This window comes from Rhinichthys klamathensis, unplaced genomic scaffold (assembly GCF_029890125.1).
Source record: "Rhinichthys klamathensis goyatoka isolate OS25496 unplaced genomic scaffold, OSU_Roscu_1.1 h1tg000372l_1, whole genome shotgun sequence".
NCBI lineage: Eukaryota > Metazoa > Chordata > Actinopteri > Cypriniformes > Leuciscidae > Rhinichthys > Rhinichthys klamathensis.
Genome location: NW_026606879.1, coordinates 2,100,779 through 2,121,561, shown reverse-complemented (window position 1 = coordinate 2,121,561; position 20,783 = coordinate 2,100,779). Strand labels below are relative to the sequence as shown.

Sequence of the window (20,783 nt, the reverse complement as noted above, 5' to 3'; positions counted from 1 at the left end):
CACCCTCATGTTCTCAAGTCAAGTCACCTTAATTTATATAGCACCTTTTACAATGTTCTAAACTGGCTTCTGTGAAACATAATTTTTTTTTTTTTTGTTCAATGGTCATCAAAATGGTTTAGTTTCCAACATTCTTCAGATATATTCTTTTGAAGTCCACAAAAGAAATTAAGTCATAAAGGTTTAGAATAACATGACATTGACAAACAATGACACTTTCCTTCCACCAATCAAGTGTGTTGGGGCTAAACTCTACATTAAGGTGTCCCAAGAGCAGGATTGGACACTTATAAGGCACAATTCAATAACATCACATTCACATAATAAATATTGAAGGCTTCTGCATTTAAGATTAGAAACATGGGTTAAACATTTCAAGCAGGAAGTATAAAAGCATGATCCACTTTTGTGAAAAAAAAAAAAATCTTATGTTATACTGTGTCAATTTCCTCCAAGGACAAGGGAACAGGGAAATAGACCGTATCCAAGAATTGTAATCTCAAAAGCTGTTTTATCCTGTCCAGACAGTGATAGCATGAACCCAAACAAATAGTTTCCATTTGCTAAAGTGTAAAACAAATTATTACAGACTCCTTCTACAACATAGATCAAGAGAGAAGACACTAAACCTATCTGAGCTTGATTCCTGCTCTCTCTCTGTCTTTTACCTGAAATAGTTTTTTTTTTTTCATATTTAGTCTGCTTTATCCTCTTTTGAGTTTTGAGGGATGTTGACCTGGACCGGCTGTTTGTCTTCATTTGCTTGTGTCCTGACGCTGTGGGCTTTGTTTTCACCTCCACTGGTCCAGGCCTGTCAAGGAGATGAATTACCGCGTGACATGGTGCTTGGCTGGCTGAAAAGACGGATCCTAGAAGGTTTGGAGATGGATGAGCCTCCTCTGCCAGTGCTGCAGCTGCCAACAAGGCAGGCGGTGAACAGAGTTGCTCAGCATGTAGCTTCACGAATGACTAGGGAGACAAGAGTAGGAAGAAGACACCATCAGGAGTCTTCACAGGTTATTCTGTTCCCAAGCTCAGGTAAGCTCCAATAGCTTTCTTAGAGAAATATTACAGCTTCAACATGAATAACATAACTAAATATTATTATAATCATATCATAAATATTTCAAATACTCTGTCAGTCAAATCATCATGTGATGTGAAGCAACACAGAAATGTGTACTCTTTTAAAGACAAGGCAAGGTTAATACTAGTGCGAAACCTAATTAAATATAGGACTTTTTTATGGTTAAGAGGTGTTCACTATAAGGTGGAAGGAAAATATGTTTTAACTTTTTACTTGATAGTTAGCCTACACCACATGACATTTTTAGAGTCATACGATTTAAATGCTTGTTAAAATGGTATAAAAGCTTTTTAAAAAACATATGAAACCAACATTAATTGAAAAATGTATGATTTTCTTTATCGTGGACACATTGATCCGCCTAAAGCTGGAATCATTAAATCACATTTTAAAGCAACAGGGGTATCTTGCCATGTTGACATTGTTTCATTTGATACACATTCGGACCTTTCTTATTAACTTTCAGAGTCTACATGCAAGGATATGCCTGATCACTCCTCAGATGCTGCATCCCGTCACTTTACTTACTACTTTCAGCCCTCTATGGACAGCCAGGACTCCGTCATCACCTCTGCCCACTTCTGGTTCTATGCTGGAGAGACCATCGCTTCTAGCAACATCTCAGCACCCCTTTTCATTCTTACTCATTACCAGGAGCTGCTCCAAGCATCTGACAGTCCAATCAAACGCTGCCCTGATGGCTGGACCACCTATAAGTTAGCTCCCCATCTCCACATTGCCATGGCTGATGGCCCTTTCATGCTGCAGGTCCGTTGCCCATCCTGCAGTTGCTATGATTCAGAAGATAAAACCCCCTTTCTGCACCTCCACACACGCTCAAGCGGCCCTGACCGCTCCCGCAGGGCGCCCAAAATCCCTTGGTCACCGGCTGCTATCGAAAATCTCAGGAGACCTGCTTCTGAGGATGCAGATTGCAGAAAAAAACAGATCGAAATCTCCTTCGAGGACCTTGGCTGGAACAACTGGATTGTTCATCCTAAAGCTTTCACATTTTACTACTGCCATGGCAACTGTTCCAGCACTGAGCGCACTACCACGCTACTCGGGATCAACCAGTGCTGCGCCCCTGTTCCAGAGAGCATGAAGTCCCTCCGTTTCACCACCACCTCAGACGGGGGATACTCATTCAAGTACGAGACCCTACCTAACATCATACCAGAAGAGTGCAACTGCATCTAACACTCTACAGTTGTTTAGCTTTAAGATTATCTGTAAGGTGTGAGAATGTTGTTGTTTTTTCAAACACAAGTCAGCTATTTTAAATGCTGTGTGGATTAAGAAGATACTGTAGATAGATAACCTCTACTTGTAACTTTAACTTTATCAAATTTTAACCTTCATTAACATGACAACTTTGTTGATACAAAAATTAACAAAAATATTGCTCTATAACTTTTTAAAATTTCTTTATGCGAGTAAATTAAACAAGTATGGGGTCTCTGCGGAAACAAAAGTGGGCATTTATAAATTTGTTTTCAAACTGGTGGGTGTTTATTCCCTTCACCCGACCCCACCCCTAAACCCTACCCTCACTGTGACGTGGGGAAATCAGGTAACGTGGTGAAAACGCCCGTTTATGGCCTCGCCCCCTGATCTGGTAACTCCTACTACTGTCCTGCAGAGACCTATACTTGAATTAAACAGCCATTTACAGAGTAAAGAATCTTAACCTTGTGCACTAATTTAAAAAAATACACATTACATAATATTTCAATAAATAATAAATGTTTGAAAAAGAGACGTGTCATTATTATGTAGTTCTTTTTATTCATTTTTAACCTGAAGAACAAAACAGAAAATAGAGTTCTCCTCTGGCCAACGAATGAACAGTGTATGATTATGATTCAGGCAGCATTACAGGTCAGAAGTCGGATTGGATTGGATCGGAACATTCAGAAAATGTATTCAGTTCAAAATCATACAGAGCCGTCCGCTCTCCAATCAGTCTCGCTGTACTTTGATGTCATACACCGATGGGTCTGCGCAGCACTACTTCAAGTCAAATGTGCAACTAAAGCGTGCAGTGTTGGGGGTTCTCCAGGACCAGGGTGAGAAATGCTGCATTAAAGCATAATGGGTTATTTAGCAGATGCTTTAAAACAAGCTACAAACTACTTGGATAGTCCCATAAAGCATTTTAGGTTTGCTCAAGGGCACAGTGAAAAAGAATGGCTCTACAATAATTCAAGAGTAAGACCTTTGACCTACCAGGCCAGAATTTTTGCATACAATTGTAACATTCTGATTATAATAAAAATGATATGTGAAGATAGGTGAAGTTAAGAAACTAAGGACACATTCATTTTATTGAGGCATTAAACAGTGTTATGCGTCCCTGATTTGGATTTCATGGCTATAATCTCAACATGGCAGCCAAAATGAGAGGGGATCAATTAATACAGAATAACGGGTATTTCTTGGCCTCTGATATTTATTAATTCAGCAGAAGGTATGCATTGTGACTTACAAATGAAGGAAAACAGAATTGATTGAACAGTAAAAAAGAGCCTTCATCTCATTTGTGTACATAATTTCAAACATATTGTCAAAACACTATTCATTTAGTATTGTAAAACTAAATAAAAGATATAAAACTTTCAGTTAAAGGGAGTTACCCAACAATTAAAATCCTGTCATCATTTGCTCATATTCTCCCAAACATTAAAAACATTTCTTTCTTTTGCTGAACACAAAATATATTTAGAAGAATATGGGTAACCAACCACTGGATGGGCCCCATTAACTTCCATAGTATAAAAAAAAGAAATAAAAAAAAGACATTCGTTAACATAATCATCCTTTATGTTCAGCAAAATAAAGAAATTAAAACAGGTTTGTAACAACTTGAGGGTGAGTAAATGATAGCATTTTCATTTTGGGTTAAACTATCCCTTTAAATATTACTTGGATCACCAACAAATCCACAAATAGTGTGCATCTCTATCATGTCATTGCAAAATCTGAAGTCCAGTTTAAAAAAAAAAATCCCATGTAAACCACAGACACTAACACAGAGCATGAAACCTTTTAATAAACAATTCAAGCATTTTCCAGGTTCTTTGTAGTTTTAAAATCTGGTCAAATGCACATGTATTGCAATCAATTTATTCATATGTTCTAAATACAACGTCAGTTCTGTTTGAAAAGCACTCTCCCATAACTTAAGACATTTACATACTGGACAATGTTACAAAAATATCAGAACACAGGCAGACTTTAACCAAAAACCACATAACCACCTTTTTTTTTTAAGACAAGGATATATCTTTCTTTCATTGCAATGATCTGAACAGGAAGACTTGTTTGTTTTTGGCTTCAATTTATACCGATTTGCTGAAATGGACAATAATTAACAATCATGAAAATATCTTCGACATTACCGTCAGGGAATGTATCTTTTTTCTTGTGCTGTTGTTATAAAACCATGTGAGCAAATATTGCTTGGAAGATAATGGTACAGTAAGTGTGCATTTTATGAACTGGTGTTTTTCTTGTCATTATATATGGCAGCTATGTTTTAATACTGTAAATAACACTTTTCTAATATGCAATTAGAGGAGAACACACAAAATGTTGTCAATAACTGCTCTCCATTATTTGCATCTCATTCTTGAGTTAGTCCATTCGATGAAGAGTCAGAAGAACAGGAAAAACAAAATCTGGTCACTGACTGCCCTCCAAAATGTGCATCTCAGCATGGAGTTGGTGTGTTTTTGATGGGGAGCCAGCTGAATAGGAAAACATGCTTCAAGCACGAGCCTCTTTAAAAAAAGAAAAAGAAAAATATACATTTTATTAAATATCCACCAATTATTTTAAAAAAAAAGTGCAACAAGGCACAAAAAGAAATCACATTAGAACATGGCAATTTCTGATGACATGCACTCCATATTTGACTAGAAATAATTATCCATATCTTATGTACAGGGTTTGAAATTAACTTTTACTCACCAGGTTACTATACACTGAGTTATTGCACATTCAGAACTTCTACTATCCAAAACAAAAATATCAGAAATAAACCAGATTATCAAAATCACAGATTTAAATATTTTTATTATAAAATTTGATTATGAATTACTGAATCACATTCAGTTTTATCATGGCAGTCAATCATTGTTTGTGAAAACCATAAAAATGAAAGAGCATTAACACAAAGTAAATTCAACCCGTTGAAAAATTCTTCTATCAACTTCTATTATAAAACATTTATTTAGTTTTAAATGTAGCTTAATTTCAAAGTGAATATTTAATGGCAAACATGTTAAAAAAATTAGCCACAGGGTGCCAATTCATAAAGTGATCAACCGTTTCGTCACAAAAGTCAGCTTACTGAATTCAGTGTATTGAAGCCTCTCCACTATTGACATGCATTTAAAGAAAGTCAACCTTTTCTCACTCCCAACGTGTCTGATAATGAGTGAAATGCATACCCCAAAATATCTGAAATGCATACCCCAAAATATCATGTCATAAAGACAAAATTATACCTCAGCATATAATTTCATGATGATAAAATTCCCATGAACTTCACTCATTTAAAGCTTTGGGTTTACTGGGAATGTTGCAATGTTTCTATCACTGTATAGTGATGCGTAAAAGTATTGGATATGGCATTTAATCAGACATTTAGGGAGTAAGAAGAGGTTGAAAAAATTGCTCTGATAGTGATGGTATGCAAAGTGAAAGAAATTCAAACACATTGTTTTCTATGAGTGCAGACACACCGGCAGTGCCACACGTCTGTCCGCAGTGCAGCGATACCCCTCAGGAGGCTGTTCAAAATCCTGCCACGACACACTAACATTTTTTTCATTAAATTAAATTATATATTTGTCCCAAACCACCATTAATGTACATAGGTTAAGGTTACTGACTTCACTCTGCACTGCAAGATACTGACTGACTGACTCATTAAGACAGTCTTTGTCTCCATCTATTGGAGAAATAATGTATGTAACTTCTGTTGCTGTTTACGGTCAGGGACTATTTTTTACAACGGAAGGAAGGCTTTTAGTGATTTTACTTCATGAAAGTTGCATAGAAACATATATTTCGGCTTTAATATTTGTATTGTGTGGTAACCGTTTTATAAAAGCAATAAGATACTCAAGGCTAGAGCTGTATCGTGTATAAGTCACTGCTGAAGGGGTCCGCTTTGCGTCGTGCCTAACAACGCCCTTCAGCCGTGACTTATTCACGATACAGCACGGCCTTTCGTACCTTATTGCTTACATAAACGTAGCCCTTTATAATCTTTAATTTTGCCCTTTTGTGCCCTTTGTTATTACACTAACCTCAGTGCTAAAGCTGTTCACTGTCCTGTGCTGCCACCTACTGGAGGTACCAGGTCACAAGACACTTCAGTTGACTTAAAGGAACACTCCGACTTTTTGGGACTTTAGCCTATTCACCTTATCCCCCAGAGTTAGATAAGTCCATACATAACCTTTTTCATCTCCGTGCGTGCTATAAGTCTGTTTGACGCACCCACCGCTAGCCTAGCTTAGCACAAAGACTGGATGTAAATGGTTGCAGCTAGCATACTAATCCAAATAAGTGACAAAATAACGCAAACATGTTTCTATTTACATGTTGTGATTTGTATAGTCACAGAGTGTACAAAAAAACAAAGTCACATGAGACACAGACATATTTTAACCGTATAAATACTGGGAACTATATTCTCTGAAGGCGACTATATTATCTGAAGGCGAAGCACTGCTACTTGGGCGGAGTGATAACCGCAGCACCTGAGACGCGCTCTCTGCTCCTCACCACGGCGCGTCTCAGGTGCTGCGGTTATCACTCCGCCCAAGTAGCAGTGCTTCGCCTTCAGAGAATATAGTTCCCAGTATTTATACGGTTAAAATATGTCTGGGTCTCATGTGACTTTGTTTTTTGTACACTCTGTGACTATACAAATCACAACATGTAAATAGGAAAATGTTTGCGCTATTTTGTCACTTATTTGGATTAGTATGCTAGCTGCAACCATTTACATCCAGTCTTTGTGCTAAGCTAGGCTAGCGGTGGGTTTGTCAGATAGAGTTACAGCACGCACGGAGATGAAAAAGGTATGTGTGGACTTATCTAACGCTGGGGGATAAGGTGAATAGGCTAAAGTTTCAAAAAGTCGGAGTGTTCCTTTAAATAGCATGGTGTAGCTCAGGGATGGGCAAATTCGGTCCTGGAGGGCCGCTGTCCTGCAGAGTTTAGCTCCAGCCCTGATATTTAAAAAAACCCTCACCTGCCTGTAACCTTAGTAATCCTAAAGACATTGATTAGCTTGTTCAGGCGTGTTTGATTAGGGTTGGAGCTAAACTCTGCAGGACAACTGACATTGCCCATCCCTGGAGTAGCATAACGATAACAAAAAGGACAATGAAAAACTCAAAGAAGTTGGGAAATACCCTGAATTATATGCCATGAACCACACATTCTTTAAAGACAAAATACGGAAATCAGCTGCATGGAGGAAGATTGCTGATGTTACTGGATTTTCAGGTGAGATTCCCAATTAATTCAGTAATTCAGTATAATGTTCAGTGACTGAGGTAAGCAACGATTGTATTTAATTGATACTAGCCTACAATCATAACATAACAAACAGTACAGACATAATCTTAATTCTGTCGACAACTCTCGGAGAGATTGGCACGGTAATGGATATGAGAATGTTAATGGTCTTGGCAGAATAGATCTTCTACACCAAGATTCTTTTTTATTTCTTTTAAGAGCCATGAGACCACATGTTTTTAATATCTATGTGTGACTGGGATACCTTGCTGAATGTCTTCACAGTAGTGGCCTATGACTATGTGTGCCTGGGCTACCATGCCGAATGGCTTAACTCTACAAATGTGCCCTGTATGTTCTCATTAACAATAGATATACATTGCAAGCTGATAGAGATAAAAACCCAACAACCACCTGAGCAAGTATCATAATTAAATCATTCGATGTATCATTGACATAACCTAATTGATAAGTGAAAAGCTGTTGAGACGATATAGAAAGACAGTGTGCTCTGATGCTGCATCAAATCACCTACACACGTCAGCATAGCTAATGAAAACATTGGCTAAACAGGTCTTGGCTGCTGATGCAACAGCAACTAATCAGCTGCGCTATGTAGATGATGATGCAAAGCTACCAAATAAGTTAAGGACCTATCAGCCTGCGCCATCTAGAGTTTCATGCCAGAACTGGGTGTTATCATAATGTCCTTAACCCTCTGGGGTTGTTCCTTTAACAGTCACACTTGGGGTGTTCGGGTCCAAATGGACCCAAAGGGCAGGATTCATATTTAAAAAAAAAAAAATCATTATTATTTATTTTTTTTACTTGTTTTTTATAATATTTTTTCTTTTCTTTTTTGGTGTTTTGAGATAATTTCAAAAATAAAAATGATTTATAATTAATATTAATGCAATAATTATGAGCCATTTTTTCCCCATTGAATATAATAGATTATTATTATTATTTTTTTTTTTTTTTTTTAAAGCTGTATTTCATTTTAGAGTCAAGCCTAGGCCTCATGAAAGCAATTTTTGAAATGAGATGGAGGCCATCTGGTGGAAAAAAAAACTGAGCATTTTAAAAATTCAAAACCCATATGTAATCTGAATTTATTAGTGTGAATGTGTATAAAAGTGTGTTTGTGTGTGTGTGTGTGTGTGGATGTGTCTGTTTTGCACTCTTGATGTTTTAAAGGTTCACCCCTTCACTGTTGTGTGCTTTTTTTTCTGGATCGTGGCTGATTTGTAGATTGTACGCACAAAAAAACTCTGTATTTTCACATTTTTGCCAATTTCCCATTCATTTCCTATGCGGGTCCATTTGGACCCGAAGGTCCTGAGTGTGAATATTTTTTTTACAACCACTTAGACTATTCAAATCCTGTCCCCAATTTTTTTGGGTGTTCATATACCAAGTACCAACAAAGTCACCAAATTTCGGACCATTCCGATAAAGCTATGATTTAAAAAAAAAAATATATTTAAATGCTTCGGGTCCATTTGGGCCGAACAACCCCAGAGGGTTAAACGTAACGATATTGTTGACCACAAACGGATAGAATGTGCACGTCCACTTTGCGATACCTCGTCCTACATACAACGCAACACTGCGCTTCTCCTCCGGTGAGCAGATTCATAACAGATTCCTTTTGAAATTAATGGATTTTGCTTGCAAGATTTCACAGAACAACGGTAAATGTGACCGCACCGTAATGAGTTCATAGCATTGCATTTTTACCCACATTTGGAGAGTAAGGCTCAATCCCAATTCACCCCTTGGCCCTACCCCTTGTTTTCGAGTGTACCCCTTGGCCCTTAAAACAGAGTTACAAGGGCCAAGGGGTTGAAATATTCCCCTACGAAATGGAACAACCCTTCATGAACCCGATACACGGCATCAGTCGTCGGCGATGGCTCTGCCGTTACGGAGTTTTTACAGGATTTCTCCATGACAACGACTGACAATCAGCGCAGCTGCTCTTAACTTTGAGGAAACATGATGCTTATAACGTTCCTTCCTCGAAATGTATGTCTTTTCTGTTTCGGAAAGGTAATTTATTATACAATTTCTTAATTTAAATGACTATATCATTATTATAAGAGTAAATAAAGTGCACGGTGGTGTCATCTGGCGCTAAATTTAAATGTTTAACCGTTTGTGAAGCCATCTCGCCGGTGATTCGCGATGTATTCTGCAAACTTTCTCGAAGTCCTCCGTTTGGAGTGTGCCTCTGAAAAATCTCCGTTTCGAGGGCTATGTAGCCCTACCCCTCGATCTAAACAAGAATTGGGACACCCTACCCCTTAACGTGAACGCGCAAAACGGAGGGGTAGGGCCAAGGGGTGAATTGGGATTGAGCCTTAGTAGGAGGTCATTTAAAAAAATGTATGTGGAAGAATGAAGTGTAGCCCAAAACAAACCTTTCTCCTCAGTGCTGACATAGGCCTCCTGTGCTTGGTTAAGTCGGTTTTGCTCAACTGCAATGCTGTTAGCATCTGGACCGCTGCTATGTGAAGGCCCTACTTCCTCAGAGTGGTATGCCTTGTCCAGATGTTGCTGTGCCATTTTCAGGTGTCTCCGTAGACGGTCTAGATCACGACTAGTGTTGTCATCACCCAGTGACTCCCGTCCTGAGTCTCCCAGGAACTCAGCCTTAAGCTTACCAGATGAGTCCTTTTTCAGGGCAGCCTGATATCCCGGTGGGGCATTGGCAAGGCGATGACAGATGGTGGATGTTGATGGCCTATGTACGGGAAACCTCCGTGTTGATCGACTGCGGAGACCGTCCCTTATGCCACCAATTCCCAGATGAAGGATTTCCAGCACAGTCAGCACAAGGCAAAGTATACTGACAACATACATGATGATCAGGAAGATTGTCTTTTCAGTGGGACGTGAGACAAAGCAGTCCACCGTGTGTGGGCAAGGGCTCCGAGTGCAAATGTATGATGGTGCAACTTCAAAACCATACAGAACATACTGGCCAAAAAGGAAGGCTATCTCAAAGGCAACACGAGAGACTAATTGTAACACATATACTTTCATAAGACCGTCTCTCTTGATGCGACGGCGGCCATCATGCTTCGTAGCTGGAATGTCAGATTCAGCAGCAGACTTGGCTGTAGATACCACTTTACTATCCTTCTCAGATGGCTCAATCTCCTCCATGATCATGGGAACTTCCTCACCCATCTGGTCAGCCTCGTCATAGTCATGGCTCACTCCACGATGAACCATAGACAGCAGTTTGCGTTTATGTGGTCGGTATTCGTCATCAGCTATGCGAGCAATTTTGTGCATGGCAAAGCCGAGGTACATAATGGATGGTGTGGTGATCATAATAATTTGAAAAACCCAGAATCGAACGTGTGATAGAGGGGCAAAAGCATCATAGCATACATTATCACAACCGGGCTGTAAAGTGTTGCACACAAACTTGCTCTGTTCATCATGATAGATGGTCTCACCGCCCACCACTGTCAAGACAATTCGGAAGATGATGAGGAGAGTGAGCCAGATCTTTCCCACAAAAGTGGAATGGTTGGAGATCTCGTCAAGCAAACGCGTCAAGAAGGTCCAACTCATGTTGCCACCAACACAGGAGACCTGTCAGATCTGCAGAAGATAGGAGGAGGTAGTAGAATCATAGAGGCATTTAAATTGGGACAACCATTACAGTAAATGGCCTCAGTTGTGGCTAACAGAAGTATCAGAAACAATGTTTTGCAGATGACATGAAATAAAAGTCCAGCACAATATGGTGAACATGTTTGAGTAAAAAAAAAAAAAAAAGAGAATGAATGCAATAACCAATGCATGTTATTAATTGCATGTGTTTAACACTGTAACACATTACATTATTGGACATAATGAAGTGCTTCATTTGTTGATGAAATACTAGTCACAGCACCAGCAGATGTCAGTGTTCAATACATATGCATGCATACGTTTGTATGACTATCTTTGAGAGGACAATCATTGATATAATGCAATCCCTAGCCCCTAACCCTAACTTATTCTTAATAAAATTAAAGGCCAAAAGGTCATCACTTTACTCTGTCCTCACTAGGATGGTCTAAAAGACAAACTGATCCTCACAAAGAAAACTATACAAGTTCACACACTCACACACTCTTAATGGGTTCATGTTCAGCCTAAGGGAAATACAGCAGTCAACATTTGAAGTGGATCAAAACCTTTCATCCAAGTTATACATGAATTTTGAACAATACCTGTTCTTGCCTTAGGACAACTTTGATTCAATTTTTTGATTCACTTAAAAAAAAAAAAGTAGTTTAAAACACATCAAGGTCTTATAATAGCACTACATTTTCAAAACTTTTCTGAATATAAATAATGACTCTAAAAATGTCAGGTGGTGTAACCACGTAAAATGCTCACATTAGCAGCATTTGGAGTTACAGATAAAGATAGATTATTATGAATATAGAACTTTGTCTGAGTGAAACAAGAGCACTGTTGCAAAAAATCGACCTCTGTCCGGTGTCAAGTTTATACATATTCAGTGCACATATATTAATACGAACATCATTTCTAAAAAAAAAACACACATTTGTGCATTTTTTTTTCTATAAAAAGGATTACAAATACACTAGCCAGAAAATTTGATTGTGAATAAATATTTTAATGAAAAAAATAAATAATTCAAGGCTAACTCATAAAAGCTATTAATGGCCTGCAGTGTTTTTGCTCTGTCACATACAGTACAATCAGGAGAAGATAAGATGTAATAATAAAAGACATTTCTTAAAAAATATACAGGTAAAAATATAAGATTTTATTTAACTTAATTTAACTGCCAACAGACTGCATTTCAGGAACAGACTGAATAACTTGTGAGTCTAAGGTTTCTCACCGTATTTTAATAACACGCAGCTTGATGTACATAAACATTACATACGTTTCACAGCATTACAAGTGAGCCACAGGTTAAGATTTTACATATGATAATAACTGAATATGAAATATACCAATATAACAATAATATATATATATAAAAAAGACAGTATTCCAAACATGAGAAAACCATTAAATTCATGTTTGTCATGTCCTGTAAATGTAAATGGACTGAATAGCTTCTCTTGCCTGCCAACATCAGCGACCTCACCCTATTGGAGCTTCAAAGCAAAGGACAAGTCATGGCAGGTCATTATCTGACATAAAGAACCAAGACTGAGGTTCTGTGGTCAAGAGATAGCTAAAGAATGTGTTGTGAAAAGTTATGTACTAAGACAATTCCCATTTTAAATCCACTTGTCTTTAGTGAAGTCACTGAGTGTCGCTGATGTAGAGGCGTGTTGGCATAATACAATAATGATTCAGTTTTTCTGTAGACTTGTGACACAGATAGGCCATTAAAAAAACAGCAGCTACTTTGCTGCAGTAATCTCATAACTGACTATCACTCATCATCACAGTCTTTTCAGAAAAGACTATCATAACATTCCCAAAAATATAAAGACTTTAATCTCAGCTGAGGTAGATGTCTGACTATTCTAACTTGAGGTAAAAGGTGTGAATTAATAAAACCTTTAGAGTACTGACACTACTCTAACACATGTGCAAGTGTGACTGTGTGTGTTTGTGCGGATGGAATCATTAATTTAAACTCCGTTACACAAGCATATTGGAAAACACTTACAAAATGTATTAAAAAGTGACAAGTAATAGCCTATTGCATGGTAACTTAATTTCTAAAGGAGGCTAAAATTATAACATTACGTATAAGCAATATTCAGATACAGACCAGATGTATAAAAAATGCAAAAATTATAGCTAATTAATAAAAACGTCAATAAAAGCCACACGTTCATTAGGCTACAATGAAATACGTTACTAGTAAATAATGTAACTACAAATTATTGTAGCCTATAATAATACACGTTATCGTTTGTTGGAGTTTACCTAGCCATGCATTCAGAACATAGTTCATGTCTAAACTACAATAATGTCATTATTAATATAATAAACACTCGAGTCATTACATTTGCTGCTTCATGTGCCAATGGTTATACTAAAAAAAAAATTCCACAATCGGGATTTACCACGTATAATCAACCTGAGATGGTCAAACTTTCTTTTAAGTTTTAAACGCGGCAAACTTTGTATCAATGGAATGAAATCCGCAGCTCCATTAAACTGTAAACAAGGTAAGAAACAACAAAAACATTCTCATACCTTCGACTATCAAGTGATTAGTAGGCTATCCTCTCCTCAGCTGTTGGACAATGCTTGTGCGTTTAACCATAACCCGACACAGCGTGACACTCGTCTCTCAATTAACTTCCACCCACTTTTTTCACGTTAACCCAAACACTGTTTGGAACTCAACCCACACCACGTGAACATCCATCCAAAGCAGGTTTCACCTCTGACTACACCCACACTTAGGTCTTTAAATCTGAAACCTGAGCTCATTTGATTCCCGACAAAATCCCATCCAGTCTCCACTGTAAAAATAATAATTATAATAACATACAATTCGTAAGGATTAAAAATGCATTGTTTGAGGAAAATTAACTGAATTGACCACATGGAAGTTGAATTGAAATTAGAGAAAGGGGAATTTATTAACTTGCTATAGCCTATACAATTTCAACAAAGGTAATAAAGTGTTCTCACTATAAAATAAAGTTATTTAAAATAATTAAATGTAAAATAGTACATAATAAATAAATTATGTAGCATCGTGTCTTTCATGTGACCATTTGCCTTTGTCTCTCTGTCTATAACCTGAAAAGTTTGTCTTGATGAACATTCTTTTTCTAGTTAAAATTATACGTTTAATTCTACTTCATTTAATTCAAATTCACAATGCAATTCTGTATCTTGTTTGTTACCTCAATTCAAATTTCAGAATTTCACTGGAATTTAAAAGGCATTCTCATTTAGGGCACACAACCTTATCATATATCAGCATCCAAAAAAGCAATACCAAAATATAATTGCCAGATGTAACTTACATAGTAATAGATGTAATATATTTTTGTCCCTTTCATTTCACCTAAATACATTATTTCAAAAGACGCAGGTAGAGGCATTCCTTTTCCTGCAAATGTAGTACATCACAAACAATTGCTTAACATTAAGCACACGGGCTTGACATGCCTATGCAAGATTTACACCAGATGTTTGCATGTTCTTATATGAACCAGAGAACACTCAATTATTTCTGTGCAGCCGTTTCTACATAAAATATGTCTGCTGAATGAAAAAAATTAAACTTTTGTCATAAAGGACTGAAAAGAGGTGCAAGGGAGTGCAAGAATTACTGTATAACTAATTTGTGTGTCATAACATAAAATACTTACTGTACCTATATACCTATATTATAAAATATGTCACAGCATACAATACTTGATACTCATACAATACAAAATTATTACCAACTTACGTGCAACAATCAATTTTCGTATCCTTATTTCTCTGCCATTGATAGGACATAATGAAAAGATGTATAAGATTTGAATACTTTATTATGTTTACAAAAATAAAAGTTATCATGTTTCCTTATTGGAGACCAGTACAAAGATAAATAAATACACATTAAATACATTTTAAATTGACTGACAATATGCTTTCAACTTTGTTAACAACAATGTGCCATTTCACTATTATTTTAGACCAATTACAAAGAAATAAAAGTGCAGAACATCTGAATGACACAAATGACATGGTACAAAACTGCATGTGGTTATATTAAATATTCTCTTCAGGCTCTTCACAGCCATTTGAGGTTTCCTTTCCCGTGACCATTACGTTTTAAAGTGTAGTCACTAGCTCTCTTTTTACATGCTCTATAGAAGTGCTGGAATAGAATATTTTGTAACTTGGCAGGAACAAAAACAATTGTTAAACTTTACATTTATGAGATACATGTATGCCGGTTTCCTTAAACAAATCATGACAAAAAATACTGCAAGTGCTTGATCACAGAAAATGAATGTGTACACATTTACAGTTGAGAAACTTCTTCAACAGAATGTTTCAAAGAGTAAGATGGTATTTAGTTCAGCAACATGTCTTAACAACTAGCATTGCATTAACACCACCAACACACAAGTAAAGCTGTTATTATCCTGTGACATGCATAACCAAATTATGAACCTTTCTGAGAGCACAAAGAAAGGCTTTTCACCCTGAGAAACAAATACCCCTTCAATTCCATATTCGAACCATCTACAAAATTCAAAATAAATCAACTTAATGCATGCATAGTTATGTATTATAAGGTGTGTTGGTGCTTTGCTGTACAAAGTCAAAAAGACACTCAGAATTGCAGCATTGCTACTGCACAATTTGCACAAAGACATTAGCACAACCAAGAGCAGGTAAAAAGGGAATTTGTGAGGGTAATTTGGAGACAAAAAGACAAACAGCCCACATTTACACAAAGACAGTAATACAGATTAAAAGCAGGCAGATTGAGGCAGGAATCTTCATTTTGTAAGGTGTGTGCTTTTCTTTAACACTGTGGCTAGAGGTCACTGCTTGATAGTAGCCAGTTTGACGCCAAACATTTTTTCCCACTGATTTGTGATCCAGTCCACCAGGTCTTGTACCAGCTCTTCATCTTCAGCATGTAAAGACCATGTCTTTTCTTTCTTGGTCATCTGTAAAAAAAAAAAAAAAAAAAAAAAAACAAGCAACAAAAACCTCCATTTATTCTATCCATATAGTAGCCATATTGTTTAAGGGTTTCATACTTTAGAGAATTGCTTTTAAGTTCTCTGTGGTTTAAGTGAGAACATGTAAAGATGCGCGCGCGCACACACACACCTCATCATAAAGTTTTAGGTCCACCTGGCATGGATTGGATGAGAACAGATAAATGGAGCTGAGGCAACTGATTGGCTGAGTTTCCTGAACGGTCACCTTCCCACTGCTCATTTGGCCCTCAGGTTGACTCTTGCTCCATTGGTGGTCTTCATCAAGGAGAAAAAGCATTTCTTTGGTGGCAAGTACACTCACAGAGTCCAAAGAGCCATCTAAAAAAACAGAAAGACCAAACTTGTAAAATATTTTTTTAGTAGGTACCTGCCTTTGTTGTTTTAAATCGTTGAAAATAACTGATGTAAAAGTAAAACAAATAACATTACAAAAGTTAGGCAACAATGAATGAATGAATGAGTGAATGAGTGAATGAGGCATTTAAATAGTGCTTTTCATATGTACTAATGTACACCCAAAGCGCTTTACAATCATGTCTGGGTCTCTCCTCAACCACCACCAGTGGACAATGACATTTAGCAAAAAGATCGTTGGATATCTTACCTTTCGAGCCAGAAAAAAAAGTAAAAAAAAGAGTAAACTTTGGATCGCTTCTAAATCTTGTATAGTCTCTTAGTTGTTGCTAGGGATGAAATGATTAGTTGACATTATCAACAATGTCCCACAAAAAAAAAAAAAAAAATTCGAATCTCTTAGACTTATTGTACACGCCTGCAATAACGCAGTTTGACCAGTGTGGCAGCGCAATACTGTAATGCAGTTACAGCTTAAAAATGCTGACCAAGGTAGGAAGGCATCAAGGCATATCTGAATCCAATGTTACCTTCACTTCTTGTCTGCTGAGATACCTTTATCTGATAAATTTTGCCTTTGATATCCAACAATCCTGTGCGTTTCATTCTGTGACAGTTAAACTAAAAAATAAAGATGGTGTCAGAGTTGGCTTTAGTTGTCAGTTTTTGAACATCTGATTTTGACCAACGTTTGACACTTTCTAGCCAGAAATGACTATTGTGTTAATTAAATATTCACTTAGTTAATCAGCCACGAATCAGTGTATCATTTGTTCATTTTTTTTTTTTTATATGGAAAGTAGAAAAATGAGAAAATGAAAAATTCTTTCAGAAAAACAAACAAAAAAATTTAATTCAGCTTGATTTTTCGTTTTACATTCAGGGGTAGAAAATGAATAAACAGCTTGAATATTTGATCTCTAGTTGTGGTTGGGAATGAAACGCCCCTTTCCACTGATTGGTCAGCCAAAGATCAAACCTTGCTATCATCAACAGAACAATAATCATCTGCTGCAACAGTTGTATGGATTCTTAAAGCGTTTATTGAACTACATATAATAAATCAAGATTATTATCTTTTTAAATTATTAAATTAGTAGTACAATACTAATAGAAAAATTGACTTGGGTATATTATATGCCTAAAATTTTGTGTCCTAAAGTTCATGCAAGAATTGCCATTCTGACAATCATACATGCACACTCTTCTGAGGTTTATACTGTAGGTCTTGTGTAAAAAATTTTAGCGAACATCCCGATGCCGCCCACGCTGTTGGGAGTGGTGTTTAGATGAATGTTCTGCGTGCTTTCCTCTCAATAACAAAATAAACACAACAAAAATGACAACGAGAAAATGCCAGTTAATAAAGAAATCTTTGCATGAGCTCTGCAATTTGGCACTCAAGTCAAGTCATTTGACGTTTATTTATATAGCACTTTATACAAGCTTTAAAGCAAGCAGCTGTACAGCCTTAAACATTAAAAAAATAAAACAGTGTCAGTGTCTCTTTCAAGTCAGAATTACAACTTCAGTTTCTACTTTAAAGCAGGTCTCAGGTGTTTTCAGGTTTTTAAGTGCGTACGTCTGACCGTGACTGACCAAACAAACTTTGTTTTGGCCTAATTTTGTTTGAAATGATGTTCGAGATTTCGTTTGAAGTATATCAGGGCCTTATCACGTGGCACTGTAATAGCTGGACCTTCTTCTCTTTTTTCACGGATGTAACGTAACCAAGCAATGACGAATGACGTGAAACTGACATTTCCTGACAGCTCAAATAATAAATCATTATTATAACAAAGCTCACCATTGTGAATCAGGGTAATGCAAGAGTTGTGTCCCAAATTACGCACTATACACTATGCACTTTTACTCTGCCCCATGTACTCAACCATATAGCGTATGAATTTTATAAGGTTATTTTGTCATTCCTGCCCATCCGCTATGTAATTAAAGCTGTAACATTTGAGTGCATGTGTTGTCCAATATAGTTTTTTTCCGGTTAATTAAGTGCATCATCTGGGTATTTAAAGAGCACCTTTTTTTGTGGCAATTTTAGTGTGAACACACTACTCACACTATACTACTAAATGACATAGAATTGTGCACAAGTACACAAATTGGTACTAAGGAGACAGTTTTTAACACTTTTTTTTTGTATTTGCTCAGTTCCATGAATTTTTGATTTTGAAAGAACTATAACGGTCAATTCCGTTCACTGACCACCTACAGAGATAAAACAAGAATATATCTTGCAGGGAAGGAAACAAAAAGTCTGTTTATGATATCAGCTGTACTTTGTTTTTATTCATTAAAATGTTCTGTGTATGTTAGTGTTAATGAGCATTTTGGCATGTGCACACAACTGAAATCACAAATGACTATGTGAAACAATCTGTGCGTTGGAGAAAAAGAGGGCATGAGTGATGTTCCTTTATGTTCCTGTCTTTTTAAAATCACTGTCAGATTGTTGGGTGGGTTTGGTCACACCAGCTGAATGCTTATCACACCACAAGTCAAGCCTGCTGCGAGCCCTTCCGATAGGGGGGTTCTGGAGGAGAGTCAGGCTGCCAGCAGGGGGCTGGGGCTCTTGAAAGCTGAACCAGCCGCTCACAGTTGGATCACTCTCTCAAGAAGAATGAGATAAATCTGTTTTCTGTGACTCTCCCCTTTTCCATCAAGACCTCAGAGTTTAGTTCCAAGGATAACAGCAGGACCCTAACAAAAGCAAGTGCTGATACAAATACCTTTGTGTCCTAGTGTTAACCTGGGCAGCACTATTTCCCACAGTGATCTGATGAAATCACAGTGTACTATGAATCATTAACTGTAACTGTCATGTGTGAATCACATCTTAAATGGAACTGAAGGGGCATGTGAAACAAACAGACCATGCATTCCCTGAAGGTGAACATCACACCCATCTCAAGCTTTATTTAGTCTAATAATCTCTAATTATGTATTAATGTATTAGATATAAATCATTCTTTGAGTCTACAACTCAAACAACGTTGTCGTGCAAATGAACGGCCAGAACACATTCAAAGTTTTCTGTTTTCAGTTAAAACGGTGTCGTGTAAGCGGCTCCTAAGTTAGTAAATAATGATCATTGCAACGGAAGTGAATCAATCAAAAACTAACTTTAGCTGGACAATAACTTTATTCTAGAGCTGCTGTAAAGCCAAAACAATCTCTGTTACTTTAATTTCCTATTATCACTGTAAAGCTGCTTTGAAACAATCTTTATTGTTAAAAGCGCTATATAAATGAAGGTGACTTGACTTGACAACTGCATGTTCAGCTACCCTGACCATTTGTAGCTCTTCCCTGTTACGGGCAAGTCATCACATGCCGTAGTCACCATATAATTCCTTATCTCATTCCTCGTACTGTTCTTGTTGCTGGCTCTAGCAACAAAAACATTTTGGGTGAAGCAGGTAAAAGCTTGCATTTCTCTATCTTGGACAACATAAACACTCACCTTGCTGAAGAAATGCCAAGAGGTACCGGAAAGGAGGATGGCTGTCTTCTACATCACATGGCAGGGCGTCCTCACAGACTAGATGCCTAAAGGACAGACAAATCAGGATTTAAAATATGTTAACAAATGTTTAATGGGATAATATGCATACCTTGTGGCAATTAACAATAACTTTTTTTTCAACCATGTGCAATTGAGAGGACAATCTTCTTGATTGCCATTGTGCATTAATGCTGGGCTTTGGGTAGGATAGGCAGACAAAAAAAATTTAACGCCTGAGGCAGAGATAAAAAGAGAAGGAGTTGGAGAGCAAAAAATGCCTGCCTGTTTGCACTGCATACCAGAGGTGGTGCTGTGGGTTGAGCCGGGTGGTAGAGATTCCCTTCAGCTTGCTGTCGGACTTTGGGGCCAATTCCCTTGCAATTTCTGCATGAAAAAAGTGCAGTAGTTAGGAAGAATATCTGCAAAATTTCTTCACACACTCTAAACTCAAAATGAATGAGTCAGTGTTTAAAATAGCTTTATCACATCATGTTCACATAATTGCTTAATTAAATTTAATTAAATAATTTAGTATAATTAAATACTTCATCGTATAATAGGTTGAACGCACTTTGAAATCAAAAGT

The 20,783-nt window shown here is 37.1% G+C and overlaps 3 protein-coding genes across 5 annotated transcripts in view; 1 reads left to right on the top strand and 2 right to left on the bottom strand.

Annotated features, from left to right (window-relative positions):
- Window positions 1-698: 698 nt before the first annotated feature.
- Window positions 699-2,474, top strand: inha (inhibin subunit alpha). The gene is made up of 2 exons (XM_056233550.1): window positions 699-1,038; window positions 1,554-2,474. Exons 1-2 carry the CDS (start codon window positions 729-731, stop codon window positions 2,285-2,287), a joined length of 1,044 nt encoding a protein of 347 aa, XP_056089525.1. The 5' UTR covers window positions 699-728; the 3' UTR covers window positions 2,288-2,474.
- A 1,645-nt stretch (window positions 2,475-4,119) lies between these two features.
- On the bottom strand, window positions 4,120-13,937 carry LOC130069595 (gap junction gamma-1 protein-like). Its single transcript, XM_056233548.1, has 3 exons — window positions 13,829-13,937; window positions 10,051-11,245; window positions 4,120-4,869 (listed from the first exon to the last, which is right to left on the bottom strand). Exons 2-3 carry the CDS (start codon window positions 11,213-11,215, stop codon window positions 4,856-4,858), a joined length of 1,179 nt encoding a protein of 392 aa, XP_056089523.1. The 5' UTR covers window positions 11,216-11,245; window positions 13,829-13,937; the 3' UTR covers window positions 4,120-4,855.
- A 1,171-nt stretch (window positions 13,938-15,108) lies between these two features.
- stk11ip (serine/threonine kinase 11 interacting protein) overlaps window positions 15,109-20,783 on the bottom strand; it is a 55,131-nt gene continuing 49,456 nt past the window's right edge. For 2 of the 3 annotated variants that reach the window (XM_056233545.1, XM_056233546.1), the window contains exons 23-26: window positions 20,497-20,581; window positions 20,156-20,241; window positions 16,430-16,638; window positions 15,109-16,263 (exon numbers count right to left, since the gene is read on the bottom strand). In XM_056233545.1, the coding sequence (XP_056089520.1) occupies window positions 16,135-16,263; window positions 16,430-16,638; window positions 20,156-20,241; window positions 20,497-20,581 (509 nt within the window). In that variant the 3' untranslated portion in view covers window positions 15,109-16,134. Of the gene's footprint in view, window positions 16,264-16,429; window positions 16,639-20,155; window positions 20,242-20,479; window positions 20,582-20,783 lie in introns of those variants that run through there. The other variant, XM_056233547.1, reaches the window with a different exon arrangement.

Coding starts and splice junctions, on each gene's coding strand:
- inha (XM_056233550.1), top strand. CDS start 729: ATGTTGACCTGGACCGGCTGTTTGTCTTCATTTGCTTGTGTCCTGACG. Junction 1,039..1,553: donor TATTCTGTTCCCAAGCTCAG/GTAAGCTCCAAT, acceptor ATTAACTTTCAG/AGTCTACATGCAAGGATATG.
- LOC130069595 (XM_056233548.1), bottom strand. CDS start 11,215: ATGAGTTGGACCTTCTTGACGCGTTTGCTTGACGAGATCTCCAACCAT.